This window comes from Polypterus senegalus, chromosome 8 (genome assembly GCF_016835505.1).
Source record: "Polypterus senegalus isolate Bchr_013 chromosome 8, ASM1683550v1, whole genome shotgun sequence".
NCBI lineage: Eukaryota > Metazoa > Chordata > Cladistia > Polypteriformes > Polypteridae > Polypterus > Polypterus senegalus.
The window spans coordinates 188,287,019-188,307,317 of record NC_053161.1 but is presented as its reverse complement, the minus strand read 5'-3'; the positions used below and the strand labels follow the sequence as shown (position 1 = coordinate 188,307,317).

Genomic DNA, 20,299 nt, shown 5'->3' with positions numbered 1-20,299 from the left:
GACTTTCAAAGTTTACTGCTTCCATCATCTCTAACCTGCTGTGCATGTCTATCACGCCAACGTTTTTGAACATCTTTATGACGTTCTAGTTTTTCATCTACTCTTTGTCTTTTATTTCCAGCTGCGGGCGTGGTTAAATCTCTTGGCACAAAGTCCCATTTTGCAGGACATGAAATTATCTCTCTGAAAAAGACTTGTCTCGTCCCACGCTAAAAAGTCTCATCTTGTCCCAGGACTTTTTTATATAATAGAGAGATGTGTCACTTGTCACTTTTGTAGTAGCTTTATCTGCACAATTCTCACTGCAATGAAATTATTGTATGCACTATCTACATTACCTAAATTGGACTGCAAGATATTCCAAACCTAGTGTACTGAGATTGTATTGTATTATTTATTTGGCAGTTGTTATTTGCATAGTGTGTACTTGAATGTTTGTATTTAACTTGGTATAATTCCTGGCAGCTACTGGTACTTGAATTTCTCTCTGGGTCAATAAAGTATCTACAGGTATCTATGTATCTATTGTGACAGTAGATGGCGCTATACCAGCGCTTAACAGACAGACACAAGAGGCACGCTTACACAAGTTAATGTTTTTATTTTCTTCTTTGGCACAATACACAATGATCAAACTCACAAGGCTTAGTCCTTTTTATCTCTCTTAAGTCTTCTGCCACCTCTACTCCTTTCCTTACAAGCTCCGTCCTCTTCCACCCGACTCCTGCTCCCTGAATGGAATGAGGCAGCCCCTTTTATAATGCACTTGGATGTGCTCCAGGTGCTCCCTGATGACCTTCCTGCACCACCTTAGTGTGGCAGAAGTGCTGCATGGGCACCCGGAAGCACTCCAAGTGTACCTGTTTCCTGGTCCGGCAGCACTTCCTGGGTCCCCACAATGTTGAGCTTCCAAGCTCTGTTCCTGTGGCCCAAACACGCACCAGGGCGACTTCCTTCCTGCATTCCAGGGGAGGTACTGTTCCTCTCCAGAGACCTCATGCGTAACGTCGTGCGTAAAATTCACACTATAACATGGCTTAAGAACAAAAGCGGAAATGTACTTACACACAAAAAAATCCAGATGCATAAATCTGTGCGCATGCCAGCTTCCACGTTCTTCCGCTACATAAATCCTGGTCAGCGTGAAAATTAATGCACGTGCACGCGCCTGCTGTCCCACCCCAACTCCTCCCAGAATTACACCTCTTTGAATATGCAAATCAATATAAATAGCCCTTAAGCTCAGCCTTCTGTGAAAAGACAATGGCAAAAGCTTGGGGGAAAAATAGAAGAATTTCAGCGAATACCAAGTGGAGGCAAAGGAAAAATGTACTATTTGTTGTTTTAAACAGTGGTATAAACAACAAAAAGAAGTTGATCGAGTGACATAGCATGTCGGAGAAACTCAAAAGCTCGAGTTCACAAAGTCGCACAGTGCTTGAAATAAAAAAGAAGTGGTCAGATATCAAAGTCGCCGTGAAAAGGCAGGTCGTAGCCCACTGTCTGAGTGTCATATGAAAGCTTATTAGGGTACAGACAAAAAAAAAAAGGCACACAGGGGGAAAAAAGATGGAAATGTCAACTTGAAATTTCCACTTTAATCACATAGTTTATTTTGTCATTAAAGTAGAACGTGATAAACTTAAAATTGTTTAATTTACTAGTATCTCAAATTCCATTGTAACTAAAGTAGCATGTTAAATGCTTTGTTCTTATTTGATCTTCTATGTGTTCTATGTGTGTGAATCAATACGTGCTTCCGGGCTTTCTCTTCCTCTGACAGGACACAGAATCCATTACATTCGTGATATTACAGATCTCTGAATAATTAAAATACTGAGATGTATACGTGATATCATTTTCATGATGATAGGGGTTAAAGCATGTTATTAAACATGGGAACACGATGGCGCAGTGATTGTTCATGCCTCACACAAGATGCTTGCTGCACCGTGCATGACCATCGATGAAATAATTTATTGCAGCAGTACTGTCTCTTTCAAACATACTAACCCCCAATTCCTGTCCTTACTTTTCTTTCTCCAAATACCCAATTGCCACACAATCAGCTCTGTAATAGATGTTGAGCCATCTGTTAACTTAGAACACAGATTCTTCAAAACTTTTAAGGAACATTGAAATATCTTTGTAGTTTATGTTTAATTATTCCATCCATCTATCCTTCCATTGTCGCGCCAGCCTCAGCAAGAATACAGCGTGAGGCAGGAACAATACGTGAACGGAGCGCCAGCTCCTCACTAGCGCTGCGGCACCATGAACTCACATGTTTAATTTTTAACAATATAGATTATTTAAATGAAGGTAAAGTTTTATCTGTATAATATAATAAACATATTTTGGTGCATTTCATCTTAAAAATGATATTGTCATCATATGTAAATACGCGCTTTATAAAGTGGTTCAGGTTGTGCAATATTATAATTGTAGTGCAAGTTTACAGTGAGGTAATTCTACTTATAAGTACAAACAGTTCTACAAGGAGTACTTGATGGACTGATTGAGTGTGTTTAGAGTTCTTGGGATGAAACTGTTTCTGAACCGCGAGGTCAATACAGGAAAGGCTCTGAAGTGTTTGCTGTATGAGAGTAGTTCAAATAGACAGCATGGCTGAGGCAGCGTGTACTTGATGCTGTATACTGATAATTCTCTTTCTGATCAGCTGCTGTAGAGCTGTGATTCCCACTCAGATACAGTGATATAAATACTCCAAGTGGTGCAGTAAGAGTTAAATGGAAAAAGAAGATCCGCTGTGGCAACCCCTAATGGGAGCAGCTGAATGAAGAAGAAGAACGTGTAGTGAGAGTAACAAGGCTGGTCATTTCTACTGCTGCTGTCCACCTTTCCTCCTGTTCCTCTGTCTGTCCTCCTCCCTCTCCTTCTCCTTATCCACTGCCTTGTCCTCCTCTTTAATTCATTCTGTTCTTCATTCTGTTCATCTCCTTCTCTTCTGTCTCCTTGTCTTTGCACCGCTTTTCTCTGTATTCCTATTTGTCACTTCAGTCTCGATCTAGCTGTCCACTCCTATTTGTCTTCTGTCACTTTAGTTGGCTATTTTCTTCCCACTGACTGTGTTTCTCCTCCTTTTTCAATTTTAGTGATTTTTAACAAATGCAGCCACATGGGATGCACAAACCAGTGTTTTACTTATTGTTGGTCCCAAGTGGGATAAATGGGGAAGTTTACATCAGGAAGGGCATCTGGTGAAAAATTTTGCCAAATCAATATGTGGAGAACAATACAAATTTCCATACCTGATTGGTCGAGCCCCGGGTTAACAACGACCACCACCAGTACTGTTAGCCAACAGGGTGCTGGCAGAAATTGAGCTACTTTTGGCCGAAGAAGGAGAAGAAGAGGGGGAAGATGTGTCTGGAGGAAAGAGGAGAGTGGAACTGGGGGTAGGAACTTTGAATGTTGGAAGTGTGACTGGTAAGGGGAGAGAGATAGCAGATATGATGGATGGAGAGAAGGAAGTTTGATATATTTTGCGTGCAAGAGACTAAATGGAAGGGGAGTAAGGCCAGGTGGATCTGAGGTGGATTCAAATTGTTCTCTTATTGTGTGGATGGGAGAAGAAATGGGGTAGGGGTTATTCTGAAGGAACAGTATGTCCAGAGTGTCAGATAGATTCATGATTATAAAGCTGGAAATAGGAGGTGTGATGATGAATGTTGTTAGTGCATATGCACCGCAAATTAGGTGTGCAATGGATGAGAAAGAAGTTTTTGGAGTGAGTTGGATGAAGTGATGAACAGTGTACCAAAGGGACAGAAAGTGGTGATTGGAGCGGATTTCAATGGACATGTTGGTGAAGGAAAGGAGGAGACAAGGAGGTGATGGGTAGGTATGGTGTCAAGGAGAGGAATGAAGAAGGTCAGAAGATAGTGGATTTTGCCAAAAGGATGGACATGGCTGTGGTGAATATGTATTTTAAGAAGAGGGAGGAACATAGGATGACATACAAGAGTGGAGGAAGATGCACACAGGTAGGTTACATCATATGTAGAAGAGTCAATCTGAATGAGATTGAAGACTGCAAAGTGATGGCAGGGGAAAGTGTAGTTAAGCAAGATAGGATGGTGGTCTGTAGGATGACGTTGGAGATAAAGAAGAGGAAGAGAGTGAGGGCAGAGCCAAGGATCAAATAGTGGAAGTTGAAAAAGGAAGATTGCAAAGTTGAGTTTAGGGAGGAAGTGAGACAGGCACTGGGTGGCAGTGAAGAGTTACCAGAAAGTTGGGCAACTACAGCAGAAGTAGTAAGGGTGACAGCAAGAAGGGTGCTTGGTATGAGGAAGGAGGAAAAGGAAACCTGGTGGTGGAATGGGGAAGTACAGGAGGGTATATAGGGAAAGAGGATGGTAAAGAAGATTTGGGATACTCAGAGAGATGCACACATTAGCCAAGAGTAGAAGAAGATAAGGCGCAAGGTGACAAGAGAGGTGTCGAAGGCTAAAGAAAAGACGTATGATGAGTTGTATGAGGGGTTGAACACTAAGGAGGGAGAAAAGGACCTGTACCAATTGCCTAGACAGAGGGACTGAGCTGGGAAGGATGTGCAGCAGGTTAGGGTGATAAAGGATAAAGATGGAAATGTACTCACAAGCGAGGAGAGTGTGTTGAGCAGATGGAAAGAGTACTTTGAGAGGCTGATAAATGAAGAGAACGAGAGAGAGAGATGGTTGGATGATGTGGAGAATCAGGAAGTGCAACGGATAAGCAAGGAGGAAGTAAGGACAGCTATGAACCCTGTAGCCCTAGACTGGTTGCCCACGGAAGCTAAGCAGGGTTGAGCCTGGTCAGTACCTGAATGGGAGACCTTCTGGGAAAAACTAGGTTGCTGCTGGAAGAGGTGTTAGTGAGGCCAGCAGGGGGTGCTCACCCTGTGGTCTGTGTGGGTCCTAATGCCCCAGTATAGTGATGGGGACGCTATACTGTAAAAAAGCACCGTCTTTCGGATGAGATGTTAAACCGAGGTCCTGACTCTCTGTGGTCATTAAAAATCCCAGGATGTCTTTCGGAAAGAGTAGGGGTGTTACCCCGGCATCCTGGCCAGATTTGCCCATTGGCCTCTGACCGTCATGGCCTCCTAATCATCCCCATACACTGATTGGCTTCATCACTCTGTCTCCTCTCCACCAGTAAGCTGGTGTGTGGTGGGCGTTCTGGCACTATGGCTGCCGTCGCATCATCCAGGTGGATGCTGCACACTGGTGGTGGTTGAGGAGATCCCCCCCTTGTATGTAAAGCGCTTTGAGTGCCTTGAAAAGCGCTATATAAATGTAATAAATTATTATTATTATTATGAAGAGGATGAAAAATGGAAAGGCCGTTGGTCCAGATGACATACCTGTGGAAGCATGGAGGTGTTTAGGAGAGATGGCAGTGGCATTTTTAACCAGATTGTTTAATGGAATCTTGGAAAATGAGAGGATGCCTGAGGAGTAATGAAGAAGTGTACTGGTGCCAATATTTAAGACTAAGGAGGATGTGGAGGACTGCAGTAACTACAGGGGGATAAAATTGATGAGCCACAGCATGAAGTTATGGGAAAGAGTAGTGGAAGCTAGGTTAGGAAGTGAGGTGATGATTAGTGAGCAGCAGTATGGTTTCATGCCAAGAAAGAGCACCACAGATGTGATATTTGCTCTGAGGGTGATGGAGAAGTTTAGAGAAGGCCAGGAGGAGTTGCATTGTGTCTTTGTGGACCTGGAAAAAGCATAGGACAGGGTGCCTCAAGAGGAGTTGTGGTATTGTATGAGGAAGTCGGGAGTGGCAGAGAAGTATGTAAGAGTTGTACAGGATATGTACGAGGGAAGTGTGACAATGGTGAGGTCTGTGGTAGGAGAGACGGATGCATTCAAGGTGGAGGTGGGATTACATCAGGGATCGGCTCTAAGCTCTTTCTTATTTGCAATGGCAATGGACAGGTTGACAGATAAGATTAGACAGGAGTCCCCGTGGACTATGATGTTTGCTGATGACATTGTGATCTGTAGTGATAGTAGGGAGCAGGTTGAGGAGATCCTGTAGAGGTGGAGATATGCTCTAGAGAGGAGAGGAATGAAGGTCAGTAGAAACAAGACAGAATACATGTGTGTAAATGAGAGGGAGGTCAGTGGAATGGTGAGGATGCAAGGAGTAGAGTTGGCGAAGGTGGATGAGTTTAAATATTTGGGATCAAAAGTACAGAGTAATGGGGATTATGGAAGAGAGGTGAAAAAGAGAGTGCAGGCAGGGTGGAATGGGTGAAGAAGAGTGTCAGGAGTGATTTGTGACAGACGGATATCAGCAAGAGTGAAAGGGAAGGTCTACAGGATGGTAGTGAGACCAGCTATGTAATATGGGGTGGAGACGGTGGCACTGACCAGAAAGCAGGAGACAAAGCTGGAGGTGGCAGAGTTAAAGATGCTAAGATTTACATTGTATGTGACGAGAATGGACAGGATTAGAAATGAGGACATTAGAGGGTCAGTTCAGGTTGCATGGTTGGGAGACAAAGTCAGAGAGGCGAGATTGTGCTGGTTTGGACGTGTGCAGAGGAGAGATGCAAGGAATATTGGGGAAAGGATGCTAAGTATAGAGCTACCAGGGAAGAGGAAAAGAGGAAGGCCTAAGCAAAGGGTTTCAGATGTGGTGAGAGAAGACATGCAGGTGATGGGTATAACAAAACAAGATGACAAGGACAGGAAGATATGGAAAAAGATGATGTGCTGTGGCAACCTCTAACACAGTGTTTCCCAGACTCGGTCCTGGTGGACCCCCTGTGGCTGCAATTTTTTGTTACAACCAGATTCCTAATCAGTGACAATATCTGATAGCACTGATCTCATTTAATTAGCTTGTATTTTTTTTTCTTTTATTCTACATTCAGAAAAGCTTAGCAGCATGATTTTTACATATTTAAGATATTTAGAAATATTTCTGCTTTTGCTATAATGCTTAACTCTCTTTTGTTGATTTCATTATACTTTGCCCTTTCTCTGTGCAGTTTTTCCCCTTCGTTGTATCTTAATAATGACAATTAAAAACAAGCAGAGCAGACACCCAGGCAAACAACCCTGAATAATCAAAAGCCACTACTTTAGAGTCAGACCAACTAATTAGTAAATATTGAATTAATTAAACAATTTGAAGACATAGAGAAGTAGAATTAAAATCAAGATGAAAATGCTGTTAAAAAGAAAAAAAATACATTATTCCTATATAACTGCTTGGTACATTTTAATATATATATATATATATATATATATATATATATATATATATATATATATATATTTTTTAGCAAACTTAGTTTTCTAATTAATATATTGTTCCCTAAACACAGAACTTGAGAAATATCAGTTCACTTAATTAGCCCAAGAGTTCAATTAAAAACAGAAGCTGGTTGGAACAAAAACCTGCAGCGACCGAGTTTGGGAAACATTGCAACGGGAGCAGCCGAAAGAAGAAGAAGAAATGATTTTTTAACAAACTTTAGTGAGGACATCAGAGGAGTGTAAGGTATAAAGTGACAATAGAGGACGGGAACAAGTATGAGATTAAAATAAAGAATGGACAATGATGGGTTGAGGGACAAGAAACAAAACAACAGTCTGGACAGAGAGGATGAGGAGAGTGACCAGTGTGGTGGAGGGGCTCAGGGTCACAATGCTGTCTTTATGAATTGAATTATTAAAGTGAAATCTCCAGTTGTGTCACCTCACGTCCATCTGTCTGTCCATAAGGGACGCTGCAGCCTGTCCTGATTAAACACAGCGTTTGTGTTATGGGAGTGGAAAAGTCAGAGCCATAAAGTGACAAGAAATAAAATTCATGAGACACACAGACACAGATACACACACACACTTGTTGTTCACCTACCCCAGTTTCTCTATTTTGCAGTTTTCACTCCTCAGCCCCTCACACAGCTGATCCACTCCTGAATCCTCCAAGTTGTTTCTGTTCAGGTTCAGTTTAGTCAGTCGTGAGTGTGGAGAAGAAAGAGTTGAGGAGAGAGCTGAGCAACACGTGGAGGTGAGACCACAACGAGAAAGGCTGTGGAGAAGAAGAGAGAGAAGTGAGGACATGAGGAGAGACAGACAGACAGACAGAAGGACAAAAAACACAAAGGTTCAATGGCCGCTTGTATTCTGACTTGTCACTGAAGTGCAGTTTGAACACGAGACCACTGCCATTCTTATAAAGTAAGGCACTATATTACTGACAGGGTCTCCTGCCTTCATGCTGGACTGACTGGTGCCAAGTCATTCAGACTGACATGTAGACTCACAGCTGACTTTTAAGGGACGCACAGAAGCCATCGGCAAAAAGGGACAGCAGCAGCTCAACTGCTGAAGGAAGCTGAGCCTTTGTAGTGTGAGTCCTTCCATGATGACACTCTTTTATAAATTTCGTATTGAGTCTGTTTGTATTTATAAACTGCTAGCCTGGTTTGGAAATCTTAATGTCAAAAACAAAAACAGAAAAAACAAATTGGAAAATGTAGCAGTAAAATAACAAGCACTGGACAGTCCAATCTTAATGCCCTCCCATCATGCTGTGTGTCTCTGCTGACCAGTCAATCTTTGTTTATTAGTTTGAGTGAAGTTTCTGATGTTTGTTTAACTCAAATGAACATTGAAACAAACATTAATTTTCCACTCCTTCTTATTCAGATCTGAGTCTCAGGACAGCAATGAGCGCTCATCACACACCACGTTAGCCTTTCCTTATGAGCTCCACATTCTTATTTACGTATTTTATTCTCTTAAAAAGCTTCATCTTAGCTATAATGTCCAACATTAACACACCACACACATTTAAATATTACACGTCTGATGACCACATCATAGACAAAGCGTTATTGTAACAGGGACCCCTGTGTGTACAGTGGGTGAGAGGCCTGTGGGAGTGCAGGAGTGAGTGTTAGTGCAAATACCAAGGGACATGGCCGCTGTGAATTGGACAAAGGAGAGCAGATCTGTTCAGCTGGTGTGTAACATCAGTGCAAAGTCCTCAAAGATGAGTGAGCGGACCCTCAGGGGGCACTTTATTAGACTCGCCAATGTGATATCCTCACACTTTAGCTCTTTGCCAGCTGGAATTCTCTGAATGTATGGGTTCAACAGGATGCCTGAATGATTCTTTATGGATTTTCGGAAAGTTGGGAACAACTTACTGTTTGTCAAGTAACAAGTAAGTCTCAAGTCAATACGAGCAAGTAATGAGTCAAGTCTTAAATTTCAAGTCCCAAACAAATCATACTGTGTTTGACACCAAATTTAATTCTATTTCTTAATTTTACAGGAATCATAAATAGTTCTTAAACATTTGTTACATTTATGATTACATTTCCAAGCTATCAACTCCATGTTAAAACAAGAATGAAAAAAATGAAGTGCAAATACATGTTATGAGAAAAAATTCTCAAAGTGTCACTGATTGCTGCAGCACAAGCAGTGTAAACAAGTTAGCAGGCCTGTCTACTTCACATGAAATTGAATACATTTCTCGTCAAAAAATATGAATATAACATGACCACCATCACACTCAAACAGAAACACGGCCTGAAAAAAAAGAAGAATCTATAAGTGTGTTAACATAAACATATGTCTTATAAGTCTGACATAGACAACACAAATCACATGTGTGTGAGATCAGAGATCTGTCCATCTGTTCTCTCAATCCACTTATCCAGGGTAAGGCAAAAAGGCAGTTAAAGTTTGTCACATCAGTCATTTGGTACAAAGCAGGATCAACAAATGGACAAGGCGCCAGTGCATCGCAGGGTTGTTATAATAAGTTTGTTATAATATTAAGATTTATGTCACTGTTTCGGTTTAAACCTTTAAAAATGTATTTTTCATTTCTTTTCTGTGTAACATGCAGTGCTGAGCCACATTTAATACAAGAAATGTCAGTAGTTCAATAGTGGGGCCTTAGTAGGATAAGACTGACAGGGACAGCTGGAGGAATGTGTCGTCAGCCTGAAGCAAAACTGAGTGTTATTTGAACCTACTGTCTGATGTCAGCACGAATTGTCTGGCCTTGTTTGGAATTGTAATGGGAGCCTGGACGTGTACTAAGCAGTATAAAAGAAGCCTGGAGCATTGCCAACTTGGAGAAACTGTGTGGATGGAAGACATTGGTCCAAAATCCTCCGACATTGTGACAACCTGGTCCCAATTGCACATCCGGGTGGGGCTGATGACTCGTCCAGCCAGGTTGTTGAGTCTCGGCAGCACCCCCTAGCGGCCACCCCATCTCCCAAACAGGCTGTGGATGTCCCATGGAGCCACACAGGAGACTGGGAAACGAACATTGGCCGGGAAGGCCACACACACACACCAAGCACACATTAGGGACAATTTATGATCGCAAATGCACCTAACCTGCATGTCTTTGGACTGTGGAAGGAAACCGGAGTACCCAGAAGAAACCCACGCAGACACAGGGAGAACATGCAATATATATGATATGATATATAAGATTGTTATGATGCATATTGCATATTTTCTGTTAATCTGATAAACTTAATGTCATTGTTGAAATACTACTGTTTCCATAAGGCATGTCATATATTAAAAGGAATGATGATAAATAAAATCCAAAGAATTAAGAGGGGTTCCCAATTTTTTCATATGAAAAAGTGTGCCATGTGTGCCAGAAAATTACCTTCCTGTCTCTGCTGAGGTAAGTGATACCACTCTGAGACGAGATGGGGCACTCACACTGTCTCTCTTTTTCCACCTGCAGTTCTGAGAAGCCACCAAATGAGGGCAACTGACTTAGTCACAGTGCTCAGAGCTGCCCCGGTCCTTTTGTTTGGGACTCTTGAAAACCTGCTGTTTCCCATTGGATTGATTTTGCTGTTGGACCCAACAACAGTGACAGTTCATGCGCCATCATGATGAAACAAACTCAAAGGAAATTTTTCTATTCAGATGAAAAGCTGTGTTTTGTTGAGGCCCTCACGTCCAGTTTTGTTTAGTTTTGCCTTACTTCATAAAACGGAGACACCCAGTCGGTGCCCCAACATTACGAAGTAACTTGTACAGGTCTGTGCTCCAGTCACCATATAAGAAGACCAGTATTATACACCTCTAAGGTACACACCTTCCGCTCCTCATTGTCTGTTTCCAGCCTCCATCGCTGGATGTTTCCATATCAAAGCCAATGGGCTGCTTCTCCCAGTTCTTTTGTACTACAGGTAAAGAAGTTGAGGGCATCCAGAGGATGAGGCCTTCAACATGTTCTTTGGACCCTTTTCCTACTTCTCTAGTAAAAGCTAATGTATCAGACATAAGCCCTCTTATTGCTGATATCATTAATCACTCCCTTCAGAGTGGCTTAGTTCCACTAGCCTTGAAAACTGCAATAATTAGACCTCTTTAAAAACAATCCTTTTTTGATCCCGAAGTGATTTCCAACCTTCCATTTTTGTCTAAGGTTTTGGAAAAGGTTGTTTAGGTCCAGCTTCAGGATCACCTTTAAAAAATTCAATCAGTTTGAAAAAATTTAATCTGGTTTCCGATCTTCTCACAGTACAGAGACAGCCCTGGTCAGAGTCACCAATGACCTCCTGATGGCTGCTGACCAGGGCCCTCTATCACTCCTTATCCTTATGGATCTCACAGCTGCATTTGATACGGTAGATCATAATGTTCTCCTTCATCATCTTCATTATATAATTGGACTTTCTGGCATTCCTTTGGAGTGGACTGAGTATGTGGTCCTAGGGTATGCTAAATCTCATACCCACAATGTCACCTGTTTGGTCACCTGTCCTTGGGCCGACCCTTTTTAATTTCTATATGCTACCCCTGGGTCATATCATCCGCAGGCATGGAGTTTCATTCCATTGCTATGCCGATGATACACAGCTCTATGCAAGAATGGATTTGACTTCTTTTACACCTTCATCGACTCTTTCCTCCTGCTTTGATAAGATTGAGGCTTGGATGTCCAAGAACTTTCTTAAGCTGAACAGCACCAAACTTGAAGCTCTTTTAATTGGTACCCCCATCAACTTTGTTCCTAAATTGTAATTCCGTTACTGGTCATACCTTTACTTTCTCCCCTTCTGTTACTAATTTGGGTGTCAAATTAGACTCCCATTTGTCATTTTTACACATGTCCATCACCTCTGCAAAATTGCATTACCCCATCTCTGAAACATAGCCAAACTCCGTCCGACCTCTCCCTCTGTGATGTGTCTCATCCAGGCTGGAATACTGTGATGCACTCCCCATCGGGATACCCATCAAGAGTCTTCAAAAGCTCCAACAAATTCAAAATAGTGCTGCAAGAATCCTGATGAGGGTGCGGAAATATGAACACATCTCACCAGTCACTTCATTGGCTCCCTGTCCATCCCCGTATCGAATACAAACTCTAACTGCTCACTCATCAGTGTATCCATGGAAATGCTCTAAAATACCTTAAGGAACTTCTTATATTACAATCCACTACAAGAAACCTTCGTCTTGCAATACCCATCGCCTTCGCCCCCCAATGACCAGACTTCGTACAATGGGTGACAGAGCCTTTACATTGGCTGTTCCATGGCTCTGGAATGGCCTACCAGAGAGCCTGAAAACACAGGAGATTGTGGGCTGTTTTAAAAAACAGCTAAAGACTTTTCTATTTAGGAAAGCTTATTAACAAAATTGCCTTTAATTATTTTTTTATCTTTGTTTTTATCTTGTGTCTTTGTTTGATTTTATTTTTATGTAGCACTTTGAGGTTTACTAAAAATGTAAAGTGCCTTATAAATAAAATGAATTATTATTATTAAAAAATTGTCTGTTTGAATTCTATGTATTGTCCTTAATTATGTTCATTATATATACAGTATTTATCGATCACTTTATAGAATGCTTGATATAATTGTACTTTTTACTGATTTTTAGTTTTCTTTATCATCATGTGAAAAGCATTTTCTTTCCTTTTTGTTTATTAGATTATTATCTATTTATATTTGTATGTACTGTATTTGTCTTTGATAATTAGTTTCTATTATATAAATATGAGTTAAAATACTATGAAAATAATGATGTTTAAGCTTCAGGGTTCAGATGGGACTTTAGTCCACATTGCTTAAAAAGTTTGGGTGTCTACTCTATGAGAAGGGGGTTTTAAAACATTATAATAATAATTAAATAGTGGCATTCAATACAAAATATTTGCTAAAATTAAAATTAAAATTAACATCTTTGCTGATTACAAATGGATCCCCCATAATAGGGCACCAAAAATGTAGGGTTGTCACTGATTATTTATGCTTTTTTTGTTGCATTAATTTTATCTAATTACTACCATTTACAGTTTAATATGTTATAAATATGTGCTATCATTTAATATTTTCACATATAGTTACTGTAATTCTCCTTGTGTTATGTTCAATCATTATCTCTATTGCCAAATTTCCCCCTGGGGACAAACAAAGTTATCTATCTATCTATCTATCTATCTATCTATCTATCTATCTATCTATCTATCTATCTATCTATCTATCTATCTATCTATCTATCTATCTATCTATCATATATGTAAAAATCATTTTATCTTCTTCTTATTATTATTTCGGCTGCTCCTGTTAGGGGTTGCCTCAGCAGACCATCTTTTTCCATATCTTTCTGTTTTCTGCATCTTGTTCTGTCACACCCAGCAGCTTCATGTCCTCTCTCACCACATCCATAAACCTTCTCTTCGGCCTTCCTATTTTCCTCTTCCCTGTCACCTCTATCCTTAACCTCCTTTTCCCAATATACCCAGCATCTCCCCTCTGCACATGACCAAACCAATGCAATCTCGCCTCTTTGACTTTGTCTCCCAACCGTCCAACTTGAGCTGACCCTCTAATGTCCTCATTTCTAATCCTATCCATCCTCGTCACACCCAATCTATCTATCTACACAAAATGAATATGCACTTCAGCAGGAATTGAATCCAAAGCATGCCACATTGGCAAGAGAGTTTAAGAAATAAGATAGAAATGGGCTCAAAAGTGATTCACCAACAAGTTTATCAGAACCTCTCCAACTTCTTTCATTCATTGGATATCAAATGTACTTTCTACAGGGCATCTCACTATATTTATATTCATATATCTCCTGAGGTGAAAACTGAAAGAAAACTATGGAGTCTCAGAAAACGTGTGTGTGGTCTCATAGATGTGCCACTTTACTGGTATAATAAAATCAAGGAGATCATGCTGAAGACGGGTGGAAATGTGGCACAAGTGGACCCTGCAGTTTTTTTTTTTTTACTTGTTAGATGAAGATGGTACTGAGGATGGATTTTTTGCATGGCATGTTGATGATTTTATATGTGCAGACACTCATAAGTTTTCTATCTCAGTCATTCCATACCTCAGATCCCCTTTCCAGGATTGTGATGAAGGGTAGGAGCACTTCGGCTATGTGGGACTGGAAGTTGTAATTGTCAATGGAGCAATATGTATTGTCAGAGGCTGCTGGGGTGGTGACTTGGCCGGGACGCCCAGGAGGACCGGTTTAGGGCTTGAGCCTTCCCCAGACCATCTGGGGGCGACCGCCCTGATTCCTTTGGGGGCCACGGGTACAGAGCTTTGAAGCTCCACCCTGTAGGGGCCCATGGTCACCGCCAGGGGGCGCCCCCATGCCTTTGGAGCCCTGGACCTCAGCACTTCCACCACACCAGGAAGTGCTGGGAGGAAGAGGACCAGGGACACCCGGAGTGCTTCCAGGGATACAGCCGGCGCTTCCGCCACACGGGGGTGTGTCGGTGGGAGATTGCCGGGAAGCACCTGGAACACATCCAGGTGCAATAAAAGGGGCCGCCTCCCTTCCTTCGAGGCGAGAGCCGAGAGTGGAGTGGACTGAGCTTGCTGGAGGAGGCAAGGAAGCGGCCTGAAGAGAAAGCAAGGCATTGTTGTGGCCAGGACTTTGGGGACTTGTGGGGTTTGTGTGGCACTTATGGACATTGTATATAGTGTAAATAAATGTGTGTTGGGAAAAATGAACGTGTCTGCTTCTCTGTGTCCGGGCCAGCCTCCACAGTATACAGCAAGAAAGTTTTATAAAGAATCTTCAACCCATTGCAATAGAATCTTCTAGAGCCTTAAAAAGGGACAATACCCTCAGTGCACCTAACTGGAACAACTTAAGTCAAAAATAGGGCAAACTCTCTGGATTGCCAACCAAAGCACATGTCTTGTTTGATGGCCACATTTTAGCAACCAGCACAGAACCTGTTACTGTGCAAACAATACATGACGCCAATAAGGTCATTCTGCAAAAGTGGCCTTGAAGTTTCAAAACCTGGGAAGAGATAAGTCATTGAGATTAGTGGTGTTTGGTAATGCCTCATTTGGGAATCTTCCTGATGACGACACACAAGGAGGATGCTTAATTATTTTGGCATGAGATAGGGGACGATTCTCACTCCTTTCTTCTGACTGAATACACAGACCAACTATTGGTCCAGGCTTTGTTCTTGTCACACCTGTATTGCTGCAACTTACTACTAGCAGGAGCACAACATACAGTGGATGTAAAAAGTCTACACCACCCCCTCCAAAATGATAAAAAAAATGAAACCAAGAAAAATCGTGTCCGAGCTTACACTACATTTATTGTACAGCAGCAATCTATACAAAGAAGGTGAAAACAAATCAGAAACTATGAAGTGAAATTTAGGAAAGAATGCTATAAAAACCTGATTTCATAAGTGTGCAGACCCCATAAGCTAATACTTAGTTGAAGCCTCTTTTGATTTGATTACAGAGCTCAGTCATTTTGTGTAAAAGTCTAGCGGTTTGGCACATCTGGGCTTGGCAATTTTTGCTCAATCCCCAAAATCTGTCAAATGGTCATTTTGTGTGCACAGCTCTCTTTAGGTCACCTCACAGGTTTGGGTGGGCTCTGGCTAGGCCTTTCCAGAACATTGATCCTCCTTTTATGAAGTCATTGTTTTGTTGATTTTTTTTTAATTATTAAAAGTAAATAACATTCCGTATAAGCAAGTCAATTTTTACAAAACTAAGCTGAAATCAAATCAACCCCCAACTGTGAGAAAGAGAGCTAGGCCAACAAACAGAGTAAAATTTTAATAATAAAAAAATAAATAAATAAGTCTATAAATAAAAAGGGGAAGAGAATCTGCTTCCTCAATTTAAAAGCATATTCTGAAATGTTATTGATTGGATCCTGCCAGGTTTTGAAAAAGTTCTCTTAGTGAGAATTTGATTTTTTTCCAATTTCAGATAATGTAAAATATCAGTTACCTACTAACTGAAAAGAGGAAAGTTAGGATTCTGGCAGTTGAGCAAGATAAGTCTACGTGCCAATAGTGTAGTAAAGGCAATCACAGTTTGTTTGTCATTCTCCACTGTGAGCCCACCAAACACAGCTGTTAGTGGAATAGGAAGGATTGCATTGTTGGTTTTGATCTATGCTTTGGGTCGATCTTCTGCTGAAATGTGAAATTCATCTTCATCTCCAGCTTCCTAGCAGATGCTTGAAAGTTTTGTACCAAAATAGATGGATACTTCATGATTCCATCCACATTGAATAATGTCCCAGTTCCAGCTGAAGAAAAGCAACCCCAAAGCCTGATGACACCTACACCATGCTTCATTATTGGTCTCATGGTGTTCTTTTGATGAGATGCTGTATTATTTTGACACCAAACATATCTTGTTTAATTCTAGCCAAATAGTTCAGCATTGGACTCATCAGAACATAATACATTTTTCCACGTGGTTGTGGGAGACTGGGTATACCATTTTGCAAAGTTTAGATGGGTTTGGATGTTTTCCTTTGTGAGAAAAGGCTTTCTTCTGTGGTCCATGGCCAGCCATTTATCCCAGCCAATACCCTCAGAGATGCCTCAAATTCCAGCAGGGCATCATGAACTATGGAGTTTTCCTGTAAAGCCCTGCTGGATAACGTCGGGACCACTAGGGGTCACTCCAGGGAGAACCAGGGACTACTGTTTGCCCTACACCCCGGAAGTACGTCCGAGTCACATAGACAAAAGGTGCTTCCGGGGTGAAGAAAAGAACTTTTTATCTGACCCGGAAGTGATAAGAAATCATAGACTGAAGGACGGGAAACACTTCCGGGTCAGGGACTATAAAGGACTCTGGGAAAGCCCCAGACATCAAGCTGAGCTGGGTGGAACGGTGGCAACGTGTCTGGGAGAGGAGGATTATTGATTATTGTACTTGTTTATTGGTTAATGAGTATTATGGAGAGGAGGGTGCTTTGTGCAATATAGATTAATAAAAGGTCATACTTTTGGACTTTTATCTGCTGTATGGCATCTTGGACAAGGGTTCAAGGGAGCGATAGTGCCCCCTATCTGTCACAGTGGCATAGTCGGAAAGATTCTCTGGCCATCCGGTTGGCAGAGTACCTGTTTAAAAATTTTCTGTGGGCAGAGAACCCCACAAAGACGACATCCAGAAACACAGCAACAGTGCTGGAACCTACCTTCACCAAGTCTGGTATGGGGAAAAAGAAGGGCAAACAGAGTGACAACACCAGTGGAAGAGCCATGTTCGTAATGGCCGATGCTCAGGAGGAGTTAAGGAGTGGCTATACTAGTCGGGAGAAGCCTCCGGGAACAGACAATCGCTCTGATGTATGTGCTGGGGATTTAATTTCAAATACATTTAAAATAACACACTTTGTCCCGTGCATGTACCTCAAAGAAGATCACCTGGAAGCTCTGCGGGAGCAAGACAACGTTCACGAAGACTATGGCACGCTCCTGTTCGAGCCGACAAGCACTAAAGAAGACTTCTGCATTTCGGCGGCTGGCAAGGGACACGTAATCGACCCCAGTGTGTTCTGGGAAGGAGAAGGTCCGCATCTGCTGACAAAAAGACGGACTTGGACTTTTCGAATAGGAAGGGGGAGGCGAGCGAAGCACTGCTCTCCCCGCGAGAAGGTAAGGAGGGCCGGGAAATGACTGATCAGTCTGCAGAAAAATTAATAAAGACAGACCGCAATCAGCCTAAGAAGGAACCCGGTCCTCGGCCAAAGACAACTCCAATTCCCAGCAGCCTCCGTGAGACCCGTCAGAGTACGTGCCGACAGTGGACGGGCTCATTGGCTCCCGGCCAGCAGGTAAGGAGAATGAGAAAGTGAATCTGCCTCTGACTGAATTAAATAACTCTTTTACCGTGCGGGATCTCAAAAAACTGATCGAGCCCATGAGAGATATTTTGCAGATGCTGACGGCGATAAGGAAGATCGTCAGAGATTTGGGAAAGACGGACGAAGCGCCCATAAGGAAGGTAAACGAGTACCTGCGGCGAATCGGATGGGAGCCTCCCATACTATATGATGTGGCAGTACAGGTGAGTAATACCGGTACCATATATAATGAAATAGGGATGCAGAGTGACACGGGCCCGCGTTTAATCCATAGCGGGTGCCAAGTTGCTGCATGCCCTACAAGAGAGGCCGAAACGATGACCATTTGCTTGGTGGAAGGGTCGATTGAGTCAGAGTAGCTGGAAGGTTCTGTCTCCCGGAACAATCTGATCCTGAAGACACCCAAGCAAGTCGTAAATAAATCTACAGGGGTGCAGACAGTAAAGGGACTCAGACTGTGGGAAAGCCCCAGAGTAAAAAGGAGATCCCAATTGAGACAAAGGGGTCTCTTGATAGGGTAAAAAAGGGCACTGAGATAGCAGAGGCAGCGGAGGACTCCTACTCAGAGGGAAAAGGGGTGGGGCCAGAGATTCCAAAGTGTTTTCAGTCCTGCCAAGGAATATGAACAAGGGGAGTGCGGCTGTGCTATGAATGCTGCAGGCCAGGCCACGTATAGCAAAATTGTCCTTGTAGGACAGAGGATAGGATGACTCATTTATTCAATGTTCCCACTAGTTTCTCCCGGGAATATTCAGAATGTAGACGAGGCCCATACCAATGAAACCTCTTGAAGGAAGACGTCGCTCGCGGGGCTGGCCGTTTCGAACCATGGTTCTTCACTGAGGGGGGAGTACTGTGGTCCATAGCCGGACATTTATACCGGCCAATACCCCCAGGCTGTCAGAGGGAGCCCTCCCTGCGACATGGAGATGCCCCAAATTCCAGCAAGGCATCATGGACTATGGAGTTTTCCTGTAAAGCCCTGCTGGATAATGTCGGGACCACCAGGGGTCGCTCCAGGGAGAACCAGGGACTATTATTTGTCCTATGCCCCGGAAGTACGTCCGAGTTACATGGACAAGAGGAATGACGTGCTTCTGGGGTGAAGAAAATGACTTTTTATCTGACCCGGAGGTGATAAGGAATCATGGACTGCGATAGCGCTCCCTATCTGTCACACTTCCTACTCCCCTACCGACCAACCCAGATATATGAAGAATATGACTGATTGTTTTCACATGTAGGGAACAACCAGGACTTGCCATAAAATCCTGAAGCTCTTTAATGTTGCTATAGAACTATAGGTGGCCCCCCTGACCAGTTTTCTCCTTGTCTTCATATCAATGTTGAAGGGATGTCCTGATCTCGGTATAGTCACTGTTCAGCCATATTTTCTGCACCTGTTTATGACTGTCTTCAGTGAGCTCCATGAGATGTTTAATGCTTTTTAGATACTTTTTGATACCTTTCAATAATGATATCCCATTCATGTTTTGAAAGCTCTTTGTGGTTAATAGCTTTTAGACTATGCTATAACCAAGAGGATATCAGAATAATCCAACAGGAACATTCAAACTTTATCTGAGCTCAATCCGAGACACTTGAATTGATGTCAGGTGTGTACTAAGTACTATTTGAGATGAGACTTATTGTGATTGGGTGATTCTGAATTCAGCCACTTCCTTAATTTGTGCAGATTTTTTTTTCTTTTATCACTAAACAGTTTCTGATTTGTTTTCACCTTCTTTGTACACACTGCAATTTTACAATAAAGGTGGAGTAAGTTCTGTCAGGATTTATCTTGGATTCATTTTTTATCACACAAAATCTGCCATTTTGGAAGGTGTGTGTAGGCTTTTTATAGTCACTGTATGCTGTCAAGGTACTGCAGTTGGTTAAAAATGGAGTTTCCATTTTGTATTCAACCAGTCAAGACAAATCTATAGCAGCACACATAAAGTTAAAATCCTTGATACTGTGATGTATGGCCAGCTGTTCATTCCGGCCAATACCCCCACACCGCCAGGTGGAGCCCTCCCTGCAGTATGGAGGTGCCCCGAAGACCAGCAGGGCATCATGGACATTGAAGTCTTTATTCACAGCCCTGTTGGATACCGTGGGGGCCGCTAGAACACACTGCAGGGAGGAAC

General features: G+C 42.3%; 1 protein-coding gene across 1 annotated transcript in view; it reads right to left on the bottom strand.

Moving 5' to 3' along the window:
* LOC120534772 (NACHT, LRR and PYD domains-containing protein 3-like) overlaps positions 1 to 20,299 on the bottom strand; it is a 139,032-nt gene that overhangs the window by 16,776 nt on the left and 101,957 nt on the right. The window contains exon 10 of the mRNA XM_039762352.1: positions 7,885 to 8,058. Coding sequence (XP_039618286.1) covers positions 7,885 to 8,058 — 174 coding nt within the window. The remainder of the gene's footprint in view (positions 1 to 7,884; positions 8,059 to 20,299) is intronic.